The sequence below is a fragment of the Salarias fasciatus genome, chromosome 18 (genome assembly GCF_902148845.1).
Source record: "Salarias fasciatus chromosome 18, fSalaFa1.1, whole genome shotgun sequence".
In the NCBI taxonomy this organism is placed as follows: Eukaryota; Metazoa; Chordata; class Actinopteri; order Blenniiformes; family Blenniidae; genus Salarias; species Salarias fasciatus.
The window spans coordinates 18,938,973-18,965,615 of NC_043762.1; the positions used below are offsets into that span (position 1 = coordinate 18,938,973).

At 44.0% G+C, this 26,643-nt stretch overlaps 1 protein-coding gene across 3 annotated transcripts in view; it reads right to left on the reverse strand.

Annotated features, from left to right (window-relative positions):
* Positions 1 to 5,919: 5,919 nt before the first annotated feature.
* cdh24b (cadherin 24, type 2b) overlaps positions 5,920 to 26,643 on the reverse strand; it is a 137,540-nt gene continuing 116,816 nt past the window's right edge. The window contains exons 7-14 of one of the 3 annotated variants that reach the window (XM_030115347.1): positions 24,096 to 24,352; positions 22,697 to 22,833; positions 19,636 to 19,757; positions 16,393 to 16,510; positions 13,109 to 13,429; positions 10,043 to 10,250; positions 8,463 to 8,952; positions 5,920 to 7,269 (exon numbers count right to left, since the gene is read on the reverse strand). In XM_030115347.1, coding sequence (XP_029971207.1) covers positions 6,247 to 7,269; positions 8,463 to 8,952; positions 10,043 to 10,250; positions 13,109 to 13,429; positions 16,393 to 16,510; positions 19,636 to 19,757; positions 22,697 to 22,833; positions 24,096 to 24,352 — 2,676 coding nt within the window. In that variant the 3' untranslated portion in view covers positions 5,920 to 6,246. Of the gene's footprint in view, positions 7,312 to 7,438; positions 7,586 to 8,462; positions 8,953 to 10,042; positions 10,251 to 13,108; positions 13,430 to 16,392; positions 16,511 to 19,635; positions 19,758 to 22,696; positions 22,834 to 24,095; positions 24,353 to 26,643 lie in introns of those variants that run through there. The other 2 variants (XM_030115346.1, XM_030115348.1) reach the window with 2 other exon arrangements.

The following is a 26,643-nucleotide window of genomic DNA, read 5'->3' on the forward strand; positions in this document are numbered from 1 at the left end:
GACCCAGCTAACACGATCACTCTCTAAACCATCATGTAGAAATAATCTCCTCCTTCATATTTGATTATTGTAATAAATCTTTTTAACCAGCCATTCAGTCACACGGCGATGGAGCACATCTCCCCAATTCATCATTCGGCAGGACAAACGCTGCAGAATTCCAGAAAGCTGCAAAGGTTGGCAAAGAGGCCTCCTATTACACGGTCGCAGCTGTCAGGTCTGCTCTATTTGCTGCCGCTCCGAAGTTCAAAATGTCCCCCTTTTTTCTTTTTTTTTTCCCCCCTTTCTTTTGCCAGTGAACAAACAGAAAACTCTCCCCCTCTGTCTGAAAATCGTGATTGCTCCACAGAACTCTCTGTCTGTCCTCTATTACTGACCTCACATCCACCCATCGGGCCGGATCAGACCAGACAAGGTGTTCCTTCATCCTGCAGTCAGACACACACACACACACACACACACACACACACACACACACACACACACACACACACACACACACACACACACACACACACACACACACACACACACACACACACACACACGTCTGTGGTTTGGAAATTTCACGGGGCCAATTTGACAAGGCACACCCACCTACTCACAACAAGACCCATGCTCACAGGGTGCACACACACATTTGTATGCACCGCACGACACATCTCTCAATAGCTTCCTATCCCTGTCTGTTTCTCTCGCAGACATATGCAAACACACACACACACATACACAAACTGCAAAAGCACACACACACACACACACACAAACACACACACAACGCAAGCCTGATTATCCCGAAATTCATGACACAGTAGAAAGAAGCAGAGAGCAGGTCTGACTCGTCTCTTTGAAATAGTTCCTTTTTTATTCAAATTTACAAAAAGAAAAAGTACAACAGAAATAAATACACTTTGTTCAGCACGCAATCGTGGAATTGTATCAACATCGTGCAGGAGCAATGGGGTCTCTAGGGGGTGCAGAATTAATGGGTTCTGCCTATTTAGGGCAAACGGACCCTTAAGGCTGGAGGTCATGACCTTGAACCAACTACATGACAGTGACAACACGCCGAGATGCTAAAATATCTGCCGTTGTCGTCGGAGTGAGACGTCACCGTCCTCCGCGTGTGGGCAGCTTCTGCGGAGGATTTGACAAATGGCCTGACAGGACCGCTTTCATCTCCTGGTAAATCTGAGCTAACGGAGAGCGTGAAAAAGAGCTCTGGAGGACTTCAGAGTCTGCAGGCTTTTATTCCATTTAGAACAACTGATTCCACTAATCACGCTTTTGATTGAAGCAATTTGCCGGGCTCAGGAGGTGGGATAATCAGCTCTGTCAAGTGGTTTAGTCAACGCGGTTCTCTAGAATACCGAAATCAGACAAATCAGGAGAATCATCACTTTGATTTTGACCAATCAGCCAGAGCAGAGCTTCGAATCAGTAAAGATGAAACACCTGGAGCCAATCAAGTTTGAGGAATAAAGCATATAATTAGAGAGGCAAAAAGGTTGCTTGTTGGTAAAACCATGCTAATTGCTTTTTGCTATGGCTGCCCAAGAATTGGTAATGCCATTATGAAAATGAGGTTTGTTTATTTTCATTTCTTTTGTGTGCTGAGAGGCTGAGGGACTCAGAAAGTTGGCACATTACACATAAATGCTGGGAGAAAACACTGCACACAGAAAACATCACATTTGTGCAGTACAAATATTCTCATCGCGCAACAATTCCAAGTTACTTGGCAATAATCTTAGGTATATCAGTGAAATTATCATTCGAGATATCAGTGTTCACTTCTACGATTCACTCCAAGTAACAAGTTTGTGGATAAATCTGGTTTGTTTCAACGTGGGTCTCTGAATAACTTGTGTCTGCCCACACCTGACATCCAGTCGACAGACAAGAAGGAAATAAAGCTGCAATGATGTCAAACAAGGCAAAAATAAAAGAAAGAAAGATTGGTTAAAGCCGGGAGAAAATGAGATTCCAGAACCATCTCACCTTAAAAGTCCTCCATGTTAGCGGAGAATATTTTGATGGTTCTAATTATCAAATAACCTCAGTAAAGTTTTGAAACTTTTTTAAGCGTCCCTGTAAACAGCTTGGATTATTGTATTATTATTATTTTTTAATTGAACTGACCATTATTATTGGTAGACTCTTTTCTGGCTGCTAAACTGACCCATATTAGGGTGTTGCTTTTTTCTTTTTCAATTTTGCAGTTTTGAAACTCTGATGGGGTGATTGTTGTTTTTTTCCTGCTCAATTTATCAAACCTCGTCAATTCACTTTAGTTACCATTTCAAGAAAATGTAGAAAACACCAACGACAAGTCAGTACGATCAGGTCTTGAGGTGAAGCTGTGAAATAAAACATAAATAGGCAGAATGGCAGCTTCTGCCGAAGGGGGAGATATGACAAGAGTGTAGCCTTGTGGAATCAAAAATTTACCAAAGCATGAGGCACAAGCACGGGCTGTGTGCACTTCTTTGGATACTTGGACTGTTCAGACTTCAGATTTTGTTTTCCAAGCTAAATAAACAAACAAACAAAGTTTATCGTAATTTTCTTTTTAAACTTTTAAATTAGTGTTTAGCCTGTTAAAGTAATATATGTAAGTCCGAGTTGGTTGTGATGGTGCATTGCAACTGATGCTGTTTCAAGCTAAAAAAAAAAAAAAAACAAGGCAGAAGAACATTTGCATTTCAACCCTTTAGTTAGGTCAACAGATTTGCTAACTAATAACTGAGCATCAATGGGACAACAGGCAGTACATTAGGCGTCCTCCTTATCTGGGGTCCTGTGTGGCAGCGCTCCCTCGCTCGTCATTCTGTTCGCGCTGATAAAGGATCATATTACTGCTGCTGCTGCTGCTTAGTGCCTCTTCTGTGTGATTATTTGTGTTCAGTCATGGCAGATGCCGCTTCATTTTCGCTTTGATTCCAGGGGATTTATTTCAGTGTCGTGAGGCCGATGTGGTCGAGGCCACTTCCACAGACCAATTACTACACGAAAAAAAAAAAAAAAAAAATTAATCTGCAAGACAGCCCCAACAACAGCTTCCAAACTTCTGTTCGAAACCATCCAGGATTATTTAAAAGTCTGATTGCTATCTGACCTCAAATGTCACTGAGATGCGATGGTTCTTGACTAACTGACATGATTGAAACTGTGTCATCAGGTGGTCTGTTTTCAGATGTTCTCTTTAAAATCCTGGGACAGCGTTTGAAACCTGTAAACATGTGCTTTTTGCCTCATTAGACATCCTCTGAGCGGCGATTCATTTCCAGATCATTGCAATTACCTCGCTGGTCACAGTGTTGATATCACAGAAGGCAAGTGTGGCAGAAACGCTAAAAATACGACCCGCGTTGTAATTAACCAGAATTGTCCTTCGAGTGTTTGGAAGTTGAATGAATGTCACAAGCTGATGAAATATTTCAGGTAGCTTTGGGATGTCGTAGTATTGCGTATCAACCTTAATTATTCATGGCTCAGATCTCCCCGAGGTTCTGCACCCCCGCCTCCCCACCCTTCCCCACTTATTGTGCATTAATCGTACATTGGTCCTGGTGCCATCCGGCCGACACGCCAGCACGGAATGGACAGATCTGTGGCTCAGGTAAAAGGACAGAGAGACGGATCAAGGTTATCATGTCAATCAGCGAGCTGCTTCACTTCCCAGACGGTTCACCCACGTGTTGACAGAAAGACTTTGACAACAAGATTATGGTCGACCAAACCGGTGGATATAAGCAAAAGCTGGCATTTCGACTCTGCTTCTCTCTGGGAGTCAAGTTACAGTGAACCAGTGGCAAAGGAACAGTGAGATTTCTGCAATGGCACACCAGAACATGTTGCAGAATGTGGCAAACGTCATCTCTGGAATCGTCTTTGATCCATTTGAAAACAAAGTCTTGATTGAAGGAGATTAAAAAAAACAAACAAACAAACTTAGCTCAGTTAAAGCAAACGGCAATATTAATTTGGTATTTGAGCTGCATTGCCTGAAATGCATAAAAGATGAAAGAAGCCACTTTCACTTAATGTACAGTAACTATCTATAAAGCCTTCATATCTCTCAGGCAGTACAAAGCTCATTACAAATTCCATTTCAGAGAATTATTTCATTTTTTTGCAGAATAATAATCCAGATTTTGGGGGAAAATACTTCCTTTTTACATGCCCACTGGGGGAATTTCTCCTCACTCCACTGGATTTTCATCAAAATGATTCTTCTCTGGGACAGGCGAGCTCTCGGGCTTCCTGCAACTAATATTTTGCACAACAAACTGCTGCCAGAGGCCACATGTATAATTGAATCCTTGGCTTGCCCATCGCAGACAAGAACTACCACACGACGAACCCAAACACAGATGTTGAATACATGTTGTTGTCAGTCCAGGAGGCTGTAAAGTAAGTCTCAGGTAATCCATTTCTAATCTACAGCACATACAGACAGCCCCAACAGTGCTCCATTTGGACATCTAGGTTCTGTTTTTTTTTTTTGTTTTTTTTTTCTTATTTTAACTGATTTTTCATTTTATATACTCTCTTTCAGCAATAATATTCAGTGGTATTTACATCTGAAATGATTTTACATATAGTCGAACATTGTATATTTTCTTTAATTGACATCTTATAAAACAGCTGTAATCTTTGACATGATTCATAATCTATTATTGAACATCACACAGTACAAAAGTGCATTCCAGCTAAAAACTCCAGCTCATTTGCATCCTGACCTTTAAAAAGAACAAAAAGCCTGCTGCCGGAGTCTCCCCGGTGTTGTTCTTCTACAGTTTCATTAGGATCTGTGGAAATTGTCATTTGGGCAGTTCGGATGTTCAAAGTGGGAAGTGATTGCCATTTCAGGTGTTTAGTTACACTCGAAAAATCATGCATACTTTGTCCTTATGGAGTGTCGAGTGAGACTGTAGAGGTCAGGAAGCGTGAGTGTGTGTGTGTGTGTGTGTGTGTGTGCGTGTGTGTGGGAGAAGGCGAGGGGTTGGCAGTTAAAAAAAAAAAAAAAACAAAAACAGCAAAACAGACATCTTCTATTGAAAAAAAAGAAACATTGAGGCGAACATTAATAGAGTCATCTTTACTCCATATAGCAGATGTAATTCCCAAGGATGGTGTGGCTTTTTATAATTTACTGTACAATCAAAGCCTTACCGTGTTTAATCAGTTCCTTTGTGTCAATGTGTGTGTGTGTGTGTGTGAATGGATGTGTGATTTTTTTTGTAAACATACCAACACTCAACTACAAAATGCTAGAGGGGGGGGATGAGAGCAGTGGGGGGATCACAATCCTAAATCATTTAAATTTTTCACAATGTCTGTTTTTTCCTTGTGGGCTGAGAGGAGGGAGAATCTTTTGCAGGATTTAAATGATTCATCATTTTCATTTGGAATGGAGTAGCAAGCTGAATAATTCACTTTTCTGCCACCGCAGATGGAATAAAAGTAACAGTTTCTGTACAATCGTCTCACTTCTAAGACCATTTCTCTTGCTATACATCCTCACCCTCCGATTCTCTTTGTATTTAAATATCTCTTTCCCCGCGGTGTATTATCCTACTTTTCTAACTTCCTTGTTAATGTTTGCTCTTGCACTTCATCTCATAAACTAAGCTTATGTAGCATTAGCGCCGTCTTTAAATTGTCTCTGGGTATCATTATTTCTTCCAGAAACTCTTGCTCTGTCTTTGATGAATATGCGCGCTGATATACTCACTGGCGAGTGCCTATATGCACTCCAGCTCACACACCCATAATTCCCCACACGCAACCGCACATGCAGACGGGAAGATCACAATGACACACAAAGTGAGAGACGTTTTCCTCCCTGTTTCCTGCTGTTTCTCATTCCATACGTGAGAGTCGAATTAAATCGAGTCTTGGGTGTTTGGGTTGTTTTTCTATGTCCAAAGCGTTTAACAAATTGTTGCTGCCCCGAGCCGAAGCAGCCTCTGCATTGTCTCAGTATCTGTGCTCAACCATATCAGCGTTTCAACACTTATTGCTTTAAATTACATCAATCACTCCCTCCCCTGCCCTTGCATTCTCCATCCTCCCAAGGCTCATTTTTCTCTGTCTCTTTTTATTACTTTTCCTCTTCATCTTTCTCCCCTTTAACTTCTCTTCACATTATTCTAGCTTTAGTTGCCTTTTCATCATCCTCCTGTTCTCTCCTTCCTCTCTTACCCCCTTTGCCTCTGTTTGTTTTGTTTTTACCCTTCCTCAGTCTTTCGCCTCGTCTCCAGCCTGCTCTCCTTCCTCTTTCTTCTCCTGATCCTCTTTCTTCTCCTTCTCCTTTTTGGCACCGTCGTCAGCTTTCTCCTTATCTTCCTTCTCTCGCTCCCTGTCTTTGAAGAGTTGGGCTAACTTCTGGAACTGGGGACCCCACTCGTCCAGCCCCGCCCCCCAATCCTCCTTCTCTGCATCCTTCTCCCCCTCGCTCTCCAGCGAGCTGAGGGAGCCGGCTCTGGACCCTGTCCCCTCCAGGCCGTACACCTGCACAGAGTCGTACGGCGGCTGCGAGGGGTCAAAGGTGACCTGGGCGAGCCGCAGACGTAGAAACTCACCCACCCTCAGCGCCAGGGAGGGGCCCCCGGGCCCCGGCGCCCCTCTCGCTGCCTCCATTCCCGGGACCCAGCCGGCCCCGAAGCCCATCACTCCGGCGTACGCTCCTCGAGGCTGGCCCGGGAAAGGTAAAAGCTGAGGGGTCATATCCCTCCGGCCCAGAACGTACCCCCCAAGACCCACTCGATCTCGCCAGTCCCCGATGTAGCCTGCCGCGTCCGGGTAGACGGATGGAGTCCCTGCCAGCGAAATTCCTCCGTTCTCTCTGTCTGGCCTCGCAACCACAAAGTTGCTCCCCATCTCCAGTCCTCCTCTCCCCAGGCTGCCGGGGTAGTCCCTCTGTCCTGAGACCTCCCCCTGCAGGACAGTGGCGTAGTTGCGTCCACTGGCAGGCTGCTGTTGTCCATCTGTGGAGGAGCCCCCGTTTCCATTTCCACCTCCACTCCCCCCTGCTCCTCCTCCTCCTCCTCCTCCTCCTCCTCCTCCTCCGCCGGAGTCAGATTCACCTTGACCGGCACCCGTGCGTTTGGGAGACAAACCGGAGCGAGAGGCCCGGCGTCCTGCCAGTGGGAGGGTGGCCGAGTCGCAGACCCAGCCTCCCGCGCCGTGACCCTGGCCCATCACGGAGCCAGACCGGGTCATGACCAGGTTGTGCTCCCTGGGCAGAGTCTCCGACTGCACCTGAAGGGGAGGTAGGTGAGCACGAGGGGTTTCAGTTCGGGGCTGGGGTTGGGCGATAGGGTGTTAGGTTGGGTCAGAGTTAACGCAACATGAAATGAAGCAATTTGCCAAAGCGGGGAGGGAGAGGATAATAAAAGCGGAATGATGAGCCGGCGTCATGACAAAACGCCACAATGAGGGAAAAGGCAGGACGCGGGGAGAATAAAAATGATTTGGACATCAGGCAGGCAGAAATTGAGCAGGACAGAGTGGAGGAAAAGCAGAGTTGGAAGAAGGCAGAGATATTAATTGAACGCTAGAATGAGCTAACACTGCACTGTGAATGTGAGATGGAAAGGGAAGTGATGGAGAGATAACACATTTGAAAATTAAATAAATCAAGGTCCACAGAGCCTTGCTGTGGTCTGCTAAATAATACAAAATACAGAAACAATAATGAACACTGGGATAGAAATGTGCTGATATGTTCTGAGTGGTTGTATTTCCACACCATTGTCCTGAACACGACGACCACTGCGCACTGTCATACTGCTTTCACAGAAATGATCTCGTATTTTCAGTGAAATACAAATAATGGATAATGACTTTATATCTGCTTAATCAGTTTCTCACTTTGCATTTACTCTGTTAATTGAATAATTAAGTTATCCATTCCACTTTAATACATTCTCTGAACCAGCCAATCTATCTTTCATCAAGCAATTTATTTAATTTTAATTCAGGATTTAGTGTGAAATCTACCACTTTCTCCCTTTCTTTGAATGTGTGGCTATTTTCTCACATAACTAGTCACGGAGCGGAGCAGAATGCAAACACATGCCAGGATGCCTTCATTAAGGTCGATAAGAGAGAAAACTTGCATCATGCATCCCAGCAGGCATGATGCAGATGATGCATCAGGAACGTCGTCACGAGTTAAATAATTACAGTTCATCCTACAGAATCACTGCTTCGACTGCAACAGGGAACATCTCTACGAAATCTGTTAGGCATCATCATCCCTCTCAAGTTTCTTTCGACCAGATCAAAGAGCAGTGTGACGTAAACTACTCCAATTCAATGTGCACAACTTGTTTTTTCTAAAATTAACTGTTTTTTTCTTTCCAACAAAATTCTGCATCGAGGTCTTTGTTGAAACAAGGCGGAGGAAATCTGAACGAATGACGTGAACGCCAGCTCTCTGTCATCCTTACCCAGTCCACGTCCTGGCTGTGGTTAACCTTCTCGTCGTTGCTCCCCTCTGTGCAGTTGCTGGCCGTCCCCGTCCCCCCGCCTCTCTCCTGGCTGTCGCTGGTCCTCGGCGTTCCCCCGTCCGACGTGCTCATGCCGCTCTGCGGCGCCGTCCCGTCGCGGCTTCCCGCGCGACTCCCCGTCCGGCTCCCGGCGCTCAGGTCCGTGGGGGCAATGTACACCGCCCCGGACTCCATCGGCCCCACCATGGCCCCCTGGTTCTGGATGACCAGGGAGTGGTCCGGCTGGCCCCCGGGGAAGCGGTACGCCAGCTCCGCCAGGCCCGGCTCGAAGGTCCCGCCCGGCGCGCGGCGTAGAACCGGCAACGTGTGGCTGCTGTAGCAGAGGCGGCCATAAAGGGGTCCGCCGGGGGCCGAGTAGTTGTGCTCCATGCCTGGATTCTGAGCCCAGCTGTAAGTGCGACCTTTATCTTGACCACGATGGGAGTAACGACTGAAAGACAGCAGAAAACTCCCATGTACCCTCATATAGAAAAATCACAGTCAAACCTTTTCTGATTGACATGGATCCCAGATAACCCGTCCTCTGGAACATTTCCGCTGTGCCTTGTGGTGCCGCCGCACCGTTTAGCCTCACATCCACATGATCAGCTATTCTGCTCAAGTCTGAGTCCATCTTGGGAGAAGATAAACAAGTGAACCAAATAACTAATTAAACGGGGGGCGGCGCGTTGAGGGGGTTCTCCTCCTATGATTTTGTACTGACCTTCATGAAGTTTGTGGACTTGTTCCAGACAATTTCAAAAGAGAATAAAGTGTGGCCAAAGTGAAACTATCCTCACTTTTAATCCAGAGAATACAGTGTGGGCTATCCTATGGAGACTATATTAAAAAAGATGTGTGAAGCTGCGTCCAAGTTTTTAGGGTAAATCCAACATCTACTAACCTTCAACTCCTCTGTGACGCAGAGTCAACAGAACCAAAGGATTAATAGTGGCGTAAAGGTGGAGGTATTATGAGGATATTACAGTGGATTGCATCGAGGGAGGGTTTTTTTTTTTTTTTTTTTTTGTCGTGTCCACCCCTTTAAATTGCGTGGAGCAATTTTCGATCAAACTAAGGACAGCCTTTGTTCTTGTTTATGGCCCCTCCATATGGCTCGCATGAATTCAGGAGCTAATTATTAGTCCAAAGGCAATAACAGTGTTTCACAGAAACATCAAAGTGGGTGCAAACAACTCTCTGATGTAGCAGAACATAAATGAGCTTTAACAAAATGAACAAAACAAAGTGGTCTCATCGGACTTCCGGGCTCGATAGCCGTCTGTCTCAGCGTTTTGATTGGGAACTGATTTTGACCCGGGAGTTACGGCTCAATCAGTTATTTAAGTGGATCGGCTAAGTGCTGGACCGCGATAAAAGCTTTTACTCCAAAGGGGTGAATTTGTTTCCTTAGTGTCTCCCTTTTAGCGTGTAATGAGAGGCCAGCGGAGCGGTTTGATGTAATTAAACAACAGTCCTTACATGTGTTTCACCACATGTAAACACACACTCCCCCACACACACCCCTCGTGCCTACTCACACATTCCGGCTGTCGAGCGTGCGGTAGCCACGTGAGCGCGAGCTGTGCGGGGCGCTCTGCAGGGCGGCGATGTCGAAGGCGGCGGTGTCGGCCTCGCCCCCGCCCTCGTCGTCGTACGTGATGATGTTCTCCCGGACGTCGTCCTCCTCCAGCGGCGACAGGGAGTCGCGCTTCTGACGGCGCAGAGACAATGACAGGGCGCTCACCGCTACCGGGGGGAGGGCGGCGGCAGGAGTGGAGGACATTGAGGCACGGGAGAGAAATTGGAAAAAAGAATGATGAACAAGGGAGAAGGGGGCAGAAGTCACGGGGGAAATAAAAGGAAGGAGGAAGAAGGGGGTGTGAACATGGGAGGAAAAATTCATGGAGACAAAGAGGTGTAACACACGGAGACAAAGCCGATCCAGAGGAGGCCCTGGGTTAGAGGGCTGGCGTATCATATCAGCAGGCTGCAAGCTTCCACTCTGTAATTGACTTTGAGCTCCAGCCAGCCAAATGGACGCCTTGCTCTCCCATGACTCCATGGCTCTAATTCCATATTCCCAAAGCAGGGGACTACATTTGACCCAAGGCTGTGGCAAAAAGCCAAGCTACGCAGCTCCTCAACAGCGACTCGGCGAGCAGGCCAATAATGAAATCCATACAGAAACATGGCATTGATCCGCAAGGGTCTGACATGAAATTAGAAGTGCTGTGGTTACAGACATCAATACTTGAAGTCAGAGGTCTTCAAAAATCTTGATCTTTTCTAAAATATCAGACCTCCAACCAAAACCAAAACCAGTCAGACATTCAAAAAATGATCAATCATAACTGAGACGTTAACGGTCTGTATCTCAGGAAGGAAAAGTTATTATTATTATTTTTTTTAACCTTTACTTAGCCAGGAAAGTCCCGTTGAGATTAAAAACCACTTTTTCAAGGGAGTCCTGGTTATTTTGGTAATAAGAGTAGAAGTATTTATTCATTGCACATAATGAAACAATTCTACAACCACAAAGATAAGTCAATGAAAAAGTGGTCCATATATTGTATGTATATTGTATTTTATATCTTTATCTGTTATTGTATGCTGTTTTTTTTTTTTTTTTTTTGTATGTGTTTCACTGAGAAGCACTTTGAAATTTTTTAAGTTTTAAATGTGCTTTACAAATTAATTTGACATTTGAGTCATGATTTGACATATTAAAACATTAAGAGAACTCTATCAGTCTGGGTTTGCTCAAAATGTTAGCACCAAGATATACATATAACTCTCTCTATATATATATGACTATTTAACAGCTTCTTTACACTAAATGAGGTTGCAGAATCACTGATATCTTTATGATCTGAGAACATACAAAAAGCTTTGGAACATGTATACAAGATTTAAAACAGTAGCATGAAGTCTGTTAAACTGACTTTGGCCTTTGCTGCTTTCATCGTTAAACTGAACTACATGACAGTTTATTTTGAAGAGTACTGACACCGCCAAGGTCTGGGCGGAAGCGATCCTGCTTTTTTAAATGAACTGAAGTCGCACAGGAGCATAACCACAGTGTATCCATGTGCCGCTGTATCCTGCTTACTCTGTTTGCACAAACAGAAATGAACGATTCATCTGTGAAATGCTCATACAGCAAGAAAGTTTAGAAACTAAGTAATAAAGTAAAGCGATTGATTCAGAAACTCAGACACTGAAGTCATCTGCTTCCCCAGTCAGGATAATTTAGCATCAGACAATTTGGAAGGTAAATTCACAATTTCATTAAATTCTTTAAACAAGTAAAACTCTTATCGGTGCAAAAAGTTGGAGCTCGTGAAAAATCCTAATCATGATTAGTTCTGGTTGCTGTGCTTTGATTGCACAACCGCTGTTTGGGTGGAAGCAACAAACAAGTTATTATATCATTGTGTATGCATATGTGCTTGTGGCTGAGTGGTTGGTGGTTTTAGCTGCAGCAGTGAGTAAATCTACAGCCTTGATATTGTTGGAGGTTGCAATATTTGATTTACATGGAACTAATCCAATGATCCCCGCAAAGAGGGGGAAATTCTCACCTTTCATAACAGTGTGAGGGATCACCTTCATGCTTTTTTGGTGGAGATATTCCCCCATTAGCATGAGCCTCTATCCACACAACGGGCGGCAGCTAAACAGCTCAATATGCCCCATACGTATGCCAAGCTCCCCTTTAATAAGCAGATGGGATACTGAAGAGCGATTGTCAAAGCTTCTGGAGGAACATTTGGCATTTTATGGAAGGTCCAATTATGCTGTTTGGGATTAAAATGGACCTCTCATCCAGAGGGAAAACAAAACCGTTCTGGAACAAGACAAATGCTCTATTTTAAAGTCGCAAACTTCAGGCAAACACTATAAACTTTCACACATTTGCCTGCAATATTGCGTTCCCCTGTCACTTCGCGATCGTAATTCCTGACTCCGGGAAAGGCGCTGCACGGGATCACCTTCACGCCATGTTACGTTTCTGTCTTGATTGAACTGTCCTCTTCCAGAATGATAATGCCTCCATCAACAGGGCAAGAGGAGCGATCCGACAGACTAAACAGAAATGACAATGATGCTGGCCATGAGCCAAAGCTTTCTCAGCACCCAGACATTATCCAATTGAGCGTTCGAGTTCCTGCAAAGGTGGCGGTGACATTTTATTAGCTGCTATCAAAAACCGGAGGGCCCAGATAATCATTCTGAATTGTTGTTTTAGCTGTGATTAGCGCTGACCTTGCCGGAGGAAATAACTGGACCGAAATTGCAAAGAAACGCAAACCTCACTACTGAGCAGCTGTGATTAAGAGAAATATTTACACCGGTGCTTTCCGTATTGTCATATGCAGATTAAAGATCCAGGAATGCTTTGGAGGGTAAACATCCCTAAATACGATTAACCCAACTTTTTATTTGTAGATTAGTATTGAAAATCCTTTACAGCCAGAAAATATAAACTTTATATATTCATAATACAGAATATTTAGAAACCTGACACAGCTGTGGTTTCGTTGCTCCTTTACTCTACTTTTCCTTCACAAAGTATTGATCTGTGAATTAAAGATTAATCTTACCCAGTAGTGTCGCGACACAAGCCAGGATGGCCAGCAGGGCGGCGGTGCTGAGCCCAGGCGAGGGCAGCGTCGACTGCTGCGGGAGACACACCGCCTCTCGCTCCCAGTCCCACTCGCCGTCCACCTGTTTGCTCTTCTCCTTCTCCCCCGCCCGGGCCCCGCCCCTGAGGCAGGGGCAGACGGACACGGTGACCGTCGCCGAGCTGGTGAGTCCCGACGTCCCGTCTCTGAGGACGAGCGGCACGTAGAGGGTCAGGGTGGACGACGAGGAGCGGGACAGCGGCTGCAGCTGGGACAGCAGCACCAGGCTGGCGGTCGGGCCTGCCGGAAGACAGGCAGGGCAGAAAACACTTGAGATTAATTCACTGGCAAATTCATGGCATTTTTCATTTCTGCGCTGAATAGCTGCAGGTTATTATAATTTGCGAAATTACACCCCAAAATTGCTGTGTTCATGTTTACAAATTCATGATCCTCATCATCGAGTGACTGATTTATGCAAAAAAGGAAAAAAAAAAGGAACAAATAAGGAAAACAAACATCCACCTTAGCAGTTCCCGGTCTCTTTTTTCCTCCTTTCATTTCACAACTTTTATAGTTTGACTCCGTTTTGTACCACTGAAAGTACAGGGCTTCTTAAGAGAATAACAATGATACTAATTTGAGGTAATATGAATCCATTAGAGACTCTCAAATAGTGCAGATAGTGGCCTCCTTCCTGCTGCGGCTCTATGATTTATGGGCCCCAACTGGCTGAAAAGACTTGAACGTTAAGTCTAATATACTTTCACATTTAAAACTATCATCTGAAATATGGTTTGAATAATGTAGTGCCATTACATCCATCTGCTCTGGGGAAGCGTCCCGTTCGAAGCCTCTCACACCTGTCGGCTCAGAATGCAGCGAATGCATTCGGCCTATATCCAAATCCTTCAGTTTATTCAACATCATTCTGAACTTTTATGGATAAAATGTCATAAGTCATTTTATCATTGAGTTTTTTTTTACATAGTGTGACGATAATTATTAACTGCAAGTGGACATGTAACCATCTATAAGTCAAGCAAACAGGCTTATAAATAAAAATCACAGAGTAAATCGTCATCTTTTCCCAAACAAAGTCAATGACTTGGTATGTTTCTGTCAAACAAGCTGGGGACCGAGCATGATCTTCTAATTCCTCTGCTCTGCTGTGTTGGATGACACATCAAAGCCTCCTTTGATTTCACATGTCAGCAAGTTTATCCTACTGATGCATCATCCAACCAGTCGCGCTTCATTCGCCACTGCCGTGCCAGTTTTCCCCAACAATTAGCTGGCTGGGAGCCAACTTGGTGCCAAAGCCAGTCGAAGAGGCGTCAGCTCGTCGGCACCTGGCGACTCGCTGGCGTTATACTGATAATGATCACTGTGAGGAATATTGGATTAAACAAAATGTCTTCTGCAAACATTTCCAGCTACACAGTCAGTCATACTTTGAAAAAAAAATAAAAAAATAAAAAGAATGAATGATTTTAGTGAAACATTATAAGAAGTGAAAAAATGAATCCATAATGTGAAATGTATCGACTGCAGTGAGGCTCACAGGTATCATTTGGTTGCATATGGCCTCAGATTTATTTCTTCCTTTAAAACAGCTTGAACCCTCCGGTTAACAACTAGCAGGCAAGACCTTGGAGTCCAGTTGGAGCATTAAGCGATGCTAAAGAGGCTACTTCCTCAGAAACCACTGTCTTAATAGTTGGCTCCCAATGTAAACAAACATTTTATCGTGAATGTAAACTGTTTTTACGACAGAGTAATTGCAGCAACACTGCCTACATATGCGTTGTATTTTATTGCATCATTACATGCAATAACTTGGACTTTTAGAACTGTAAAGAATGAGATATTGCATGTTGTCATTCCGAAGCACAATAGTCTCACCAGACACCAGATTTATTGAACTGAATACAGTCAAAGGTAGAAAAACGTACCCAATGATTTAATCAGCAAAGTGTAAAAACCATTTGCTGCATGTAGCCGTTTACAGAGAGATATCCTGCACGGCGATTTTAATTTTACACAATATTACATCGGGCACTTCGACAGGCCCACTGCATCCCTACTTCTCAAACTGAGACAGATGAACAAAGATGCATAAACACATAAAAGTATTCTGCAGAGCTTATAACCACTAGCGGAGCATTGTTCTGTTTTGTGGTTATTGCCCATCAATTCAAATGTGGAGCACATATAGGCTGTAAAGCTTCCCCGGTTTCACAATATTCCAAAACACTTGTTGGCAGTTGCCAGTAGTAATGCGTCCAACACTATAGCAACAAGGAAATAGAAGAAGAGTGCTGGTGGTTGTCATCACGGGACAGGCTGCAGGTTGCAAAACATTAAAAAAGATCCTATTTGTTTTATTGATGATATTTGGTAGGCCTGGAGGTTTGGTGCGAAACACTCACTGCTAATCTAACAAGTTGTTTGTAAGAAAAATCTGCATGTGCTTCTTGATCAGAAAATAATTCAAGGTCCTGTAATTTGTTTCTTTCATTTAGTCTCATTTTAATTTCATCCAATAAATAATATATTTACAAAACAAAACACCTGAATAGAAGTACATCTGAAATTTCTGAGCAAACGCAAAATCTAATTTTGGCACAAACTGCTGGTTGAATGCAAAACTAATACATCCTTCAAGCTCTGAATATGCATAGAAGTAACACTAGTAGTCATTAATGAAAATTTTAATTTAAGTTAGAGAGTTAAAATGTTCAGAAATTCACAAGATAAGTGGGTGTTCTTTCAGGACAAAGGGACAAAGAAAGAATGCACCAGAAACAAATACTAAGTAGCTACATTTCATTCAGCTGAAGTGAATTAAATGATGGAGGCTTGATTTGTTCCAAAGCTTTTCATTTGAAACAGTAAGAGTACGTGGTGGTCGGGAGGAGAAGATGGATGTCGGGGATATGAGAAGGCAAACAGAAGGGACGGACAAAAGAGGGGAGGATAACAAAGCAAAACAATGGGGCCACCAGTGTTGGGAGATGGATGGCAAAAGAGAGAGGCAGAGACAGAAAAAAGGGAAAGGGGGGAGTCAGAGAGGCAGAGGGCTTCAGAGAAAGGTAAAGAGAAAGAGAATGGGAGTGAAGACAAAGATGGAAAGAGAAAGGCGGGTAAAATATGTGGGATTAAGAGTCTTAAAAAAGTAGGGAAACAGCAGTGTGTCTGCCAAGGGAACAAAAAAAAGGAATTAAGAGAAATGCAGGGAGAAGGAAAGATTGAGTGCCTACCACCGCTGTCCCTGACGCTGAAGTTGCGGGCAGCGCTGGACTCCGGAGGGATGCTGAAATACACAGTGCTGTCATTCCCTCCCTCATCTCTATCAATCGCTCGCAACACCTGCACCACCTGAAACACAGAGATAGAGAGCGGAGGAGGGTGGGTGGCGTGAGGCGGAGGGTGTCAACGTGTGCGTGTGTGTGTGTGTGTGTGTGCATAAGGTATGCACATAGAGCAGAGGAGGGGAATAGAAATGAAGGAAAAAGGGGAAAAACACTCACACAGGGAGCACTTTCAGCTACAAACCATTAGCTGACGTTGGCAGGAATCAAAACAAGCCCAACAATTAGCACGGAGCCACAAGTAAACCGTGTGTGTGATACTCACACAGAATGAATAACCGCATTTGACATGAATCGTCTTTCACAAATACAGTTCAGAGTGGCTTTCAATTCATTAAGAGCATCTGCGAAAAAAAAAAAAAAAAAAAAGCCCTCATTGGCAATCAGCACAAAATTAATCTTAAAGAAATCTCCCGCAGCCTGAGCTGATGGGTAATTTCTTTTTAATGAAAAACTCTGGTCGTCGTTACGCAAGATGTTCTTTCAGGGACGCTTTCGAGTGCTGGTTGCAAGACTGAAAGCAGGGATGAAGGGTGCCGCATGCTCTCTGAGTTACTCAGTCAGTGTCTCTGGGCCTTGAGAAGATTTGCTCCATACAGTCGCATTATGTTATCAGTGGCTGCGCGTGAATATTCAAACACGTTTTGTCAAATGACTTGTCGTACAGAGACGTTCGCGCAGCCAACCAAACACGTCTCCAGATATCATAATCTTTCTTTCTTGAACCGTCTCCGGCTCATTCAAGTAGTGGCGTACAGAGACGTGAACATCACAGGCGAAAGCAAATCAACGTCGTTGCCATAGAATCACAGATTTAGCGACTACACAAGCAGGGCGATGAAAAACACCGGCAAAAAAAAACAACAGATGGGCCAAGATAGAGAATTACAGTGATGGAGCCAGCGCGGACTACTGAGGATGAAGGAGAGGAGGGAAAACGTAGTTTCTGAAGTGAGATTGAGGATGATTTTTATAATTGAGGTAGGATCAAGTCAGAAAACAGTGATGCAGAAAAATAGACGAGAGCACAAATAAAGCATGAAGGATGGCGACAAGGAGGGAGACGGCCCGAGAGGAGGCTCAATTTTAATTATAATGTGAATAAGCTGCTGCCTTGTGATAACAGGCCATGGAGGATTCACCTGGTTCCATGGTGAATGGAAACGCCAGAGCTGCATACTGCCGTATTTGAATAAACAGCTTTTTTTCCACTCTTGCTCTATAGATGCTCCCATCCTTGAATAAGTATAGCTTTACATTATTTGTATCTGTACATTATGTCATGTATTTCTAAGCACTTGAAGCTCCTTTGAGAAGCCAACAAAGATTGAAATGAGCGGATGTGACTGACTCGATGACCCTGATGTTGAAGACTCAGATGAAGCAATAATCTGCTAACAGACTCTCTGTGTGGTTATAGAAACTCTACGTAGATGCATTTTTTCCCAGACTATGCACAGTTGCATTGAGCTCAACCCACTTGAAATTTTACCAGTCTGAATTGATTTAATTGACCATTGAAAAAGACATACATTCCAGCATTAACTACCAGTGTTTTGCACATAACAAAAGGTAACAGTAAGGAAGATGGATGGATGGATGGAGCATTTATCATGGTCAGTACTTAGAAATATCCCATTTGGTAAACAACAACACATCTTGTGAAGCTATTAAAGCCATATATCAGTTCTTGCCGGGGAGTCTTCACTCTTTTCAATTGCTTCAGGACTCTGCTTCATTCATACTATTGATGGACTATTAGTGTGATTCCTTCATCGTACACTTTTTGAGGGTTGCCTTGGTACTGTACAGACACCGGGATGTTTGATTCTAGACTCCATTCTTCTCCCCACCAGCCAGATTAAAAAGGTATGATTAATTAGTTAGGACTGTCCCTGACTGAAAGCGTATTGGACTAGTTGAGATGACAATTTGCAAACTTCTGAAGTTTGAATGTGCAGGTCAGGACGCAGAAAAACCTTCTTCTGACGGCTCATTGTGCGCAGTACAACAGAGCAACACCACTCCTCGTCTACTTCCATATTTTGCAGCTAAAAGGTAGTTCTGATTTGCCGTCTCCCATCAGCAGCAGTCTTTCAAAGGACTCTCGGTCCTCCAAACCCCAGCTTGACCTCTACCATTTCCTCTAACTGCCATTTCTAAATTACAGCCTGAAGGAGACAGCTACCTGAAAATGTGCTGCTGTGTTCTTATAGCCTTATTTTGCTTTGTGGGCATCAGTTATTATAATTTTCCTTGAGAGCTTGGCAGCTGCTCCGAACAGCTAAATGCAAAATACAGTTCAGGGAGTCACAGGTAGTCAGTCAAAGTAAAACAAAAATGTTTTTCTTTTTTCATAACCTGATTATTTTGACATTAACTTTTCAAAAAGTTTTGACATTTGACAAAAACATATTCAAAGCCATCACCGTGTATGTGTTTAAAATTTTCCGCTTGTTTAACCCAGGTAACAGCCTGGAAACACAGACAAGTAGACAGCAAAAGACATGGACTTTCGAAGAAAGTTGTGAGCCTTTAGTTCTGGAGCTGTCTACTCAGTTCTAACAGAGCAGACACCTGCTATTTTATTCTATATCGAGCTGTATTTTACTCACAGAAACTCTATTCTGCTGCTTTTATACATGTAATCAATGCAACAGTGTATTGGGTTTCCGAGTCCCAGAAGGCTGGTGAGCTGAACTCAATAATATGTCATAAACACCTTATATGTAGACGGCATAACTGTGTGAATTCCTCTCACATCGCCGTGACAAATTACAATCTTCAACGCGGTCGACAACCTTTCACACAGCCTGAACAGAGAAGTGAGCAGTGGCAAGATGCAGTTGGAGGAAATTGTCCCCAAGGTGATTGCTGAAGACAACACGACCGGTGACATGATGACATATATGTTTTATTGTTCTGTACAAATGCATACTAGTATCAAAATTCAGCCTGTAATGGGTTGGAGTTGTGGTTGGCGAGTTAAGTGAGGAAACGCACAATGAATGTAAAGAGATGAAAACTGTATTTGAGACCGAGAACAACACTGGTGTATCTAAGATGTTGACTTGTATTGTTGTGTTGTTTCACGTTATATCATCCAGAAAACGTAAAGAAACCCATACTGACCTGTCCGCTGGACAGAGAGTCACACATGGCTGTTGTGTACTGTCTGTCCAGTTCGGGCGCGTTGTCGTTCAGGTCCAAGGTCTCTATCGCAACCAAAACTCTGGAAACCTGGCCGGGATTGTCTGGAAAAGTCCGAGAGAGGCACATCTTAATATAGCCTTGAAAGATGCACACACACACACACACACACCACTGTATGTGGAAAATTGCATGAATACAATATCCCACTGCAATAAGCACCAGTGTGCTTTCCACACACTCCGGGGTACAACTTTGCACTCCATTAATTCCATCCAATTGTCCTCGCAGGCACGATCAAGCATTTCAGTCTTTGTCCAAAAACTTCAACAACACTCAGATCACATTAGCAAGCACACAGTTGGCTAAGTAAACAGTAGTACATTTGGTTTGATTTGGCTTGTGTTACAGCTCGCAGGCTCCCAGCTGGAGAACAACTGATGCTTCCCGAGTAGATCAGTCAGATTTTTCTCCACATCATACTGTTCCATTCTTAGCCAGAGCAACTCACAAGTGTCAAAGAGTGTGTTTTTAAGAAAGAGAGAGGAGAAGCGGAGGAATGATGTAGAAAAGCAGGCAATCCGCGTGCTGGGTGCAGCTTAAACGGATTGGCAGAAGGTCTTTCACAGCCCATTCACTTGCCTGTACACACACACACGCACACACACTTCAACGTGAAGTTCTCAAAGCCATACATGATGCGCATGAAGTCAGCGTGAGCGTTCTGAACGTCCGCCGCTGCATTTTGGACCGATGTGTCACAGGCCTCAGCAGCACACATCATTTACACAGCCAAGCAAACCTGCAACATTATGGACACACACACACACACACACATACACACACACACTCACTCCCATGCCTTTTCTCCAACGCGGAGCAGTAATATTGTGTCATGGATGACAGCAACTGGTTCGTATTGTTGAAAAGCTGAAAATGAGCTCTTGCTGTAATGCCACTGGCGGCGCCGGCCTGCCCGTGGCCATGGCAGGACTCCTACTGTGCTTTATGTCAACACAGCCTCCAACAGTCTGTTTATTAGCAAGGGCTCATTATTCAAGACAGGCACTCACTGTGCTGCCACCGCGGACCTACCGACAGCACACTGCTGCCACGGGGAGCCTCCAGTTGATTCCGAGTAAAGATTAACTTTAACTGGAGCAAGTCGCGGCAAGAAAAACAACCTCCCGTCCAGGCACGCAGGACGCCATCCAGGGTCCTCCCCTGGACACTGGACGGAGTCCTCCAACGATGTCTGGATCACTTGGATCATGATTGGTCACCTGATAACGAATTGCTCCTGGAATTCAGCCAGGATCCACCAGGAAGCTGTTAATGGCAACACAAACCGTAACCAAAACTAGAAAACAGGTTATTTGTCACTCCCGTTAAAAAAACAACCCCTACATGCATGTTTTCAGAGCCGGCGTTCAGCATCCAGCATCAGCGGGAGGACATCGTTTGCCAGTTTCTTCGGAAATGCATCGACCATTACCATGATTCCTGCCACCGTTTAGCGATCGGCCACCACGAAGGGTTTAGTCGCAATCAGGCACAAGGCTCACGCTCCGAGGAAACAAGTTACAAACAACCCCTTCCTCATTAACGCCAAACTCTAAAATACCAGCCAACAGCTTCTGGTATCAATATGTGCAGTTTGGGGAAAACGATAGCTTGCACAACAACAACGTCGAACAAATCTGCCAGTTAATAATCGTATATTTAAGAGCAGCTGATCATGATGATAATCAATGCTAAAAATGATCAATAGAAAAAATGTTTTTTATTAAATAGAATGAAAGCAACATATACAAGGTTGGGGTCCTTTTTGAGTTTGACTGTTCTCTCCATGTGTGCACAGACAGTCCGCTGGGGTATTCTGGTGTCCTCGCACAGCCTGGAAATATGTGTTTGAGGGGAGAAAACAGCCCGTAGGTGTCAATGTGAGCGTGTGTGTTTGTCTCCCTGCTCGGGGATAGCCTGTCCACGCTGCACCCTGCTTTTGCCCAGAATTTGCCGGGATTGACTCGAGCCTCATCACAACCCTGAGTTGGAAAAGAAACCTCTATGCGCCACGGACCGTCGGTGTTGACCAAAAAAAAAACGACACTGCAACTACACGAGCTATATGATCTTTCATTACAGGGAACATGGCCATGATTGGAAAGTCTCCAAATATTGCAATACGCAGTTGGACATTTTTGAGATTTCCAACCCTTTGAACCAGACTGCTATTCCTTTAACGAGTTTTGTTTCTAAAGCTTTTTATCACTTTCAGGGCTTTTCTTTACTACTCTCAGCTGAAGCCATAAAACAAGTCAGCTTCCCAGTAGATATTTGCTGGCAGGTTTTCATAAATATACCATGACTTACCAGATGATGCCAACACCTGTGTTTTCTATTCATTAAAGTGAAGATTTCGCTCGATTTCAAACAATAAACAAAATTAGCACGCCATGATCATGACTGAAAGCTGCCAAAGCAGCAGCTAAATTCTCATTTTATGATTCTCTTTATTCGTTATTGGTTATGCTCTCCAGACTAAAACCCGCTCTGTGAAGTGCTGCAGTGTGCTGCACCTTGGCATCCTTTCCCTCGAAACGAAAAGGTGTTTACCATTCCCCCTCGCTATCGCATTGTGCCTGTAAAGCACCACTTGTCTTCGATTTGTTGCCTTAATTTTGTGTTTCCAGCTGAATCCTTATGAGAACAGATCTATTGCAGCATCAGATAACTCGCACAATATAGATCAATTGATTCCCAGGCACGCGGCAACAAACGGTTTGGGGCGCCAAGCAGCATTCCCCTCATGGGCTGATGACTCCAGAGCTAAGCTGCTTAGTGAACTGCATCACATGCTGGATACTGGGCTTTGTAGAAACCGCACAGCTCACAATTTACTGCCTTAAACCTCCTACTCATCAGTTACCGAAGGTGTCAGAGTTGAAAAATGTTGGCCTTGATAAAAAAAAAAAAAATACCCAAATGAAGAGGCTGGAACGATGTCTCAGTGTTAAGCGGTGATCAAACGGGGACCTCTGACCTCTCTGGGTAGCGATGACTGTGATGTTGTGCCAGTGCTCGCGCTCCCGGTCCAGCTCCATGGCGGTGGTGATGAGGCCGGTGTCCGGGACGATACGGAACAGAGCCTCCGGGTCCGACTGAGGATCAATGGAGAACCTTAAGAAGAGAAAGCAAGGGTGAGCGGAGAAAGATACTTGTGCCGGGAGAAGGAAGATGAGACGGAAAGAAGTCGGTGAAAGAGAGAGCGGAGCGAAGAAGCACGCGGGGATGGCAGCGGGGTGCGGAGTGAAAGAAGCAGACGGGGCAAGTGTGCAAGGAAGCGATAAGAAGTCGGCATTCAAATGGCCAAAGAATTAATATAGCGAGATTATCGCGGCTGATAGGGGCTCTTTTGAAGTGCTACCGATTATCTGAATATCTCTGCGAATATACCAACTATCATTGCTCCCCATACACTCACTTTTGCTTTTAATTGGGACACGCTTTTCTGTGGTTTCTCGAGACAAATCGCTCGCCGTTCCTCAAACTGTTGGGAGACGAAAACCTTCTGCAAACACAGGCGGAAGCCTGGAACCTACAGGCGTCTGCGGCGACCGTCCGGCTCAGAGGAACACGGCGTGGGCATTTGTCTGGCTCATAGTTATTTGGTCAGCTCTTACTGCTGTGTCTAGCTTCGTTTATCGCAAAAGCTCCGTTTGAATTGACTGTGCATCCTTTTTCTAACGGTGCTTATGTCTGGAAAAAAACAACAAAGAAATACAACTCTCAGAAAACCAGTGATTAATTTGTCCTGTGTCTCATTACTCCCGTTTTTTGGTAACAACAGTGAATATGTTGAATTTTTTTTTTCCAGGGATTCTGTGACAACGTTCAATGAGAGCAGAGGAAATCAGCAGTAAAGGGGGAATACCTGGATAAAGCAGAAATAAAATGTCTTCCTGAATGGATTTTAATTTGAATCTATAAAATACAATTCGTAAAAAAAAAGTACATGGGCTTTAATGAATAGTGAGGTGCCTGCTACATTTATAACAACTTTAACGAGAGCTTCGGTGTAGCTGTCAGCTTTACAGTCTCATTTCGCCTTCATAAAAATGACTGAAGTGAGATGAACAGATTGAAAACTTTATTTTATGACACTAAATGGATGTTGACAAAGTTTTCCTTTGGGAGGGGCATGTTGGGGGAAAAAAAAAAGCAATAAATTTCCACAAGCGTTATCACAAAGTGGTTTAAAACTGTCGTAATATTGAGTCTTCAGCATCATGATGGATCATATAAAGGGGCTCTAACGGTTTGCACCCCTGGGAGGTAGTTACTCTGGATGTAAAAAAAAGAAAAAAGAAAAAAAATTAATATATATAATTCAACCGCTGTGTTTAATAGAAACCAGCTTTAAAAGAGGAATGATACTACACCTGATGTTGTTGGTCAGACCGGTGTCAGGATCCACGGCGCTGACCCGGCCCACGGTGCAGGCTGGCGGACAGTTTTCAGACACGTCCATGTGATATCGGGCCCGAGAAAACCTCGGCGGCTCATCGGCGTCCAGGACCGCAACCCGGATCGACGCGCGGTCTTTGAAGGGGCCCCGGCGCAGGAAGCGGGGGTCCACTATGGGGTTGAGCACCTCCACAGAAAAGGAGTAGGAGCTCCTGCTCTCATAGTCCACAGCCTGAGGAGGACAATAGAGGAAGGTGTGTTAGCAGTGTTACACCATATTAAAAAAATAAATCTCTTGATGGAGATGTGCATAATCATCAAAGTGAGGTTTAGACATTTACATACTGTGAAATGAGCAATGGTGACACTTTTGAACAGCAGGAAATTATGCAAATGTCACTGCTGCAAACATCAGATCCAATATTTTGTTTTTGTGCTTTCATTTAGTCTAATTCTCACAGTAAATTTTCCACAAATCACTCCTAAATTACATATCAAAAGCTGAGCGACGGCAAATAATGAATTATTCCGACTGATAACAGTTCACCAAGGCTGGAAAAACGGACACACACAAAATCAGCTGAAAATAATTTGATATGCGGAACGTCACGGTTACCTTACATGTTGTGACGTTTGGGGGTTTTTTTTTTTGAAGTGATACTTTGAAGGCATGTTGTGGGTGGATGTTCGGATGATGTGTTTTGTGCAAAGTGGGAAATGACATTCATGAGGTGCCGATGTTACGGCATTGCCGATGAGACTCCCACAGCCGAGAGGCTTGAAAGGATCCTCCGGAGCTCCTGCGGAGAAGTGTTGGTTTGACACTACTTGGAGGTGATGCTTGGATTTTCTTCATGTGTAAATGTAACGGTGGAGTTTACTGCCAGAAAAGTTTGGCGGACGGCGGAGAATTGGTGGGAGTTATAGCCACAGATTAGCATCGCTATCTTCCTGAAGCGCAGACAGACACGTGCGTGTGCAGCACCGGGGCAGGAATGAATATTTCATTCAGTTCTGGTATTGTTTTCTACGAAACAGTGCTGCTGGGGACCTGGGAAGTAGTTTGTTTTGTTTCTATGTTGCAAACATGCAAGTAAGAGTACTTTCAGATGTTATAAAATGTGAGAGTAAAACTTGTTTTTAGGAAATACATATATAGTAGGGCTGAAGTTCACCTTCAGCTCGGCGGTGCAAATTGTCTCTTGTCTTGTGTCGCTGTGATGCAAACAGATTATGCCCATAAATATTAGATTCCTCCCTGATGGAAAACAAAACCAATCTCCCTTTTTTCCCTTTCACTAGCAGTCATAATTTATTGAGAGAGTAAGTCAGTGACATTTAATATATCATGATATTACCAGGTTTTGTCCTCCCTGGAGAGCTGAAGAAAGTAACATAAGATAAAATGACAAAAAACATATTTTTTTTGTCATTTCGTCTAAATACATCATGTTGAAATACAGTGCACACACTCACCATTAACTTTGCACATCAACAAACAACGTAGATCTTATATTGCACTAATATTTCAGGATTTATTCAGAAGCTTTGAGAATAAAATTATTTTTAAACTATTATTGTGTTTCTAAATTGTTTAGAATTGTCTGTTGGTTAGAAAATTCTTGAATGAAGTATTGACACTTCAGTCAGTCTACAGGAAATGCTACAAACATAAAATCTAAATGTGTCCAGTCAATCTGGAAGTAAAAGGGTTAACATTTCATTTGACAAGTTTTGAAATGTTTCTGTGTTTGAAATTTGTGATGAACCATGTCAAAGATCACTTCTCACAGCTCCGCCGATGGACAGCGACTTTCTAAGATCCTGATTCAAATGATGAAAAACTCATTTTCCATCTCATTTAGGATCTTCTGTTCAGAGCATTTTTTTTAAAAAAAAGACAACTTCAGAAAAAATGTGTCTCCCCTCATGAAAATACCTTTCTTCTTTACAACATCTCCATCGCCATGGCGACTCCACTATCTCCGCAGAGACTCCCACCAGGCTATGAAGACCATCAAAAACTGTGCTGTGTCCGTGTATCTACACAGGTTCAGCAGATTTAATTTGGGATAGGGGCTCAGGCCCCGCTGATTGTTTACTACACACAAGTTATGAAGCCTGTTTGTCTGCGGTCTCGGTGTGATTGCGTGTCACTCTCCTGCCGGAGCGATAGCCTCTGATCGGGTTTACTGAGATGATTGTTAGCCGGGGCACAGGCGCACACAGGTAATCACATACATCCACCGTCTCACACACGCATCCGGACACACACCTGCTGTTGATTAAATTCCAGAACAGAAATGTGTTTGTGCAGAATGAATGTTTGAGATTTAGTGTGTGTGTGTGTGTGGGAGTCGTGTGTCCAAGAACAAGTGTTTCACTTGAGCCTGCATGTCCTCGGGTCCTCTGTTGATGTGTCCTTAAAGCGAGTGTGTGTGTGTGTGTGTGTGTATGAATCATCTCAGAAAGATTGGCACAGAAAAGCACATTGGACGGAGGATAAATGAGCTCTCAGGATGT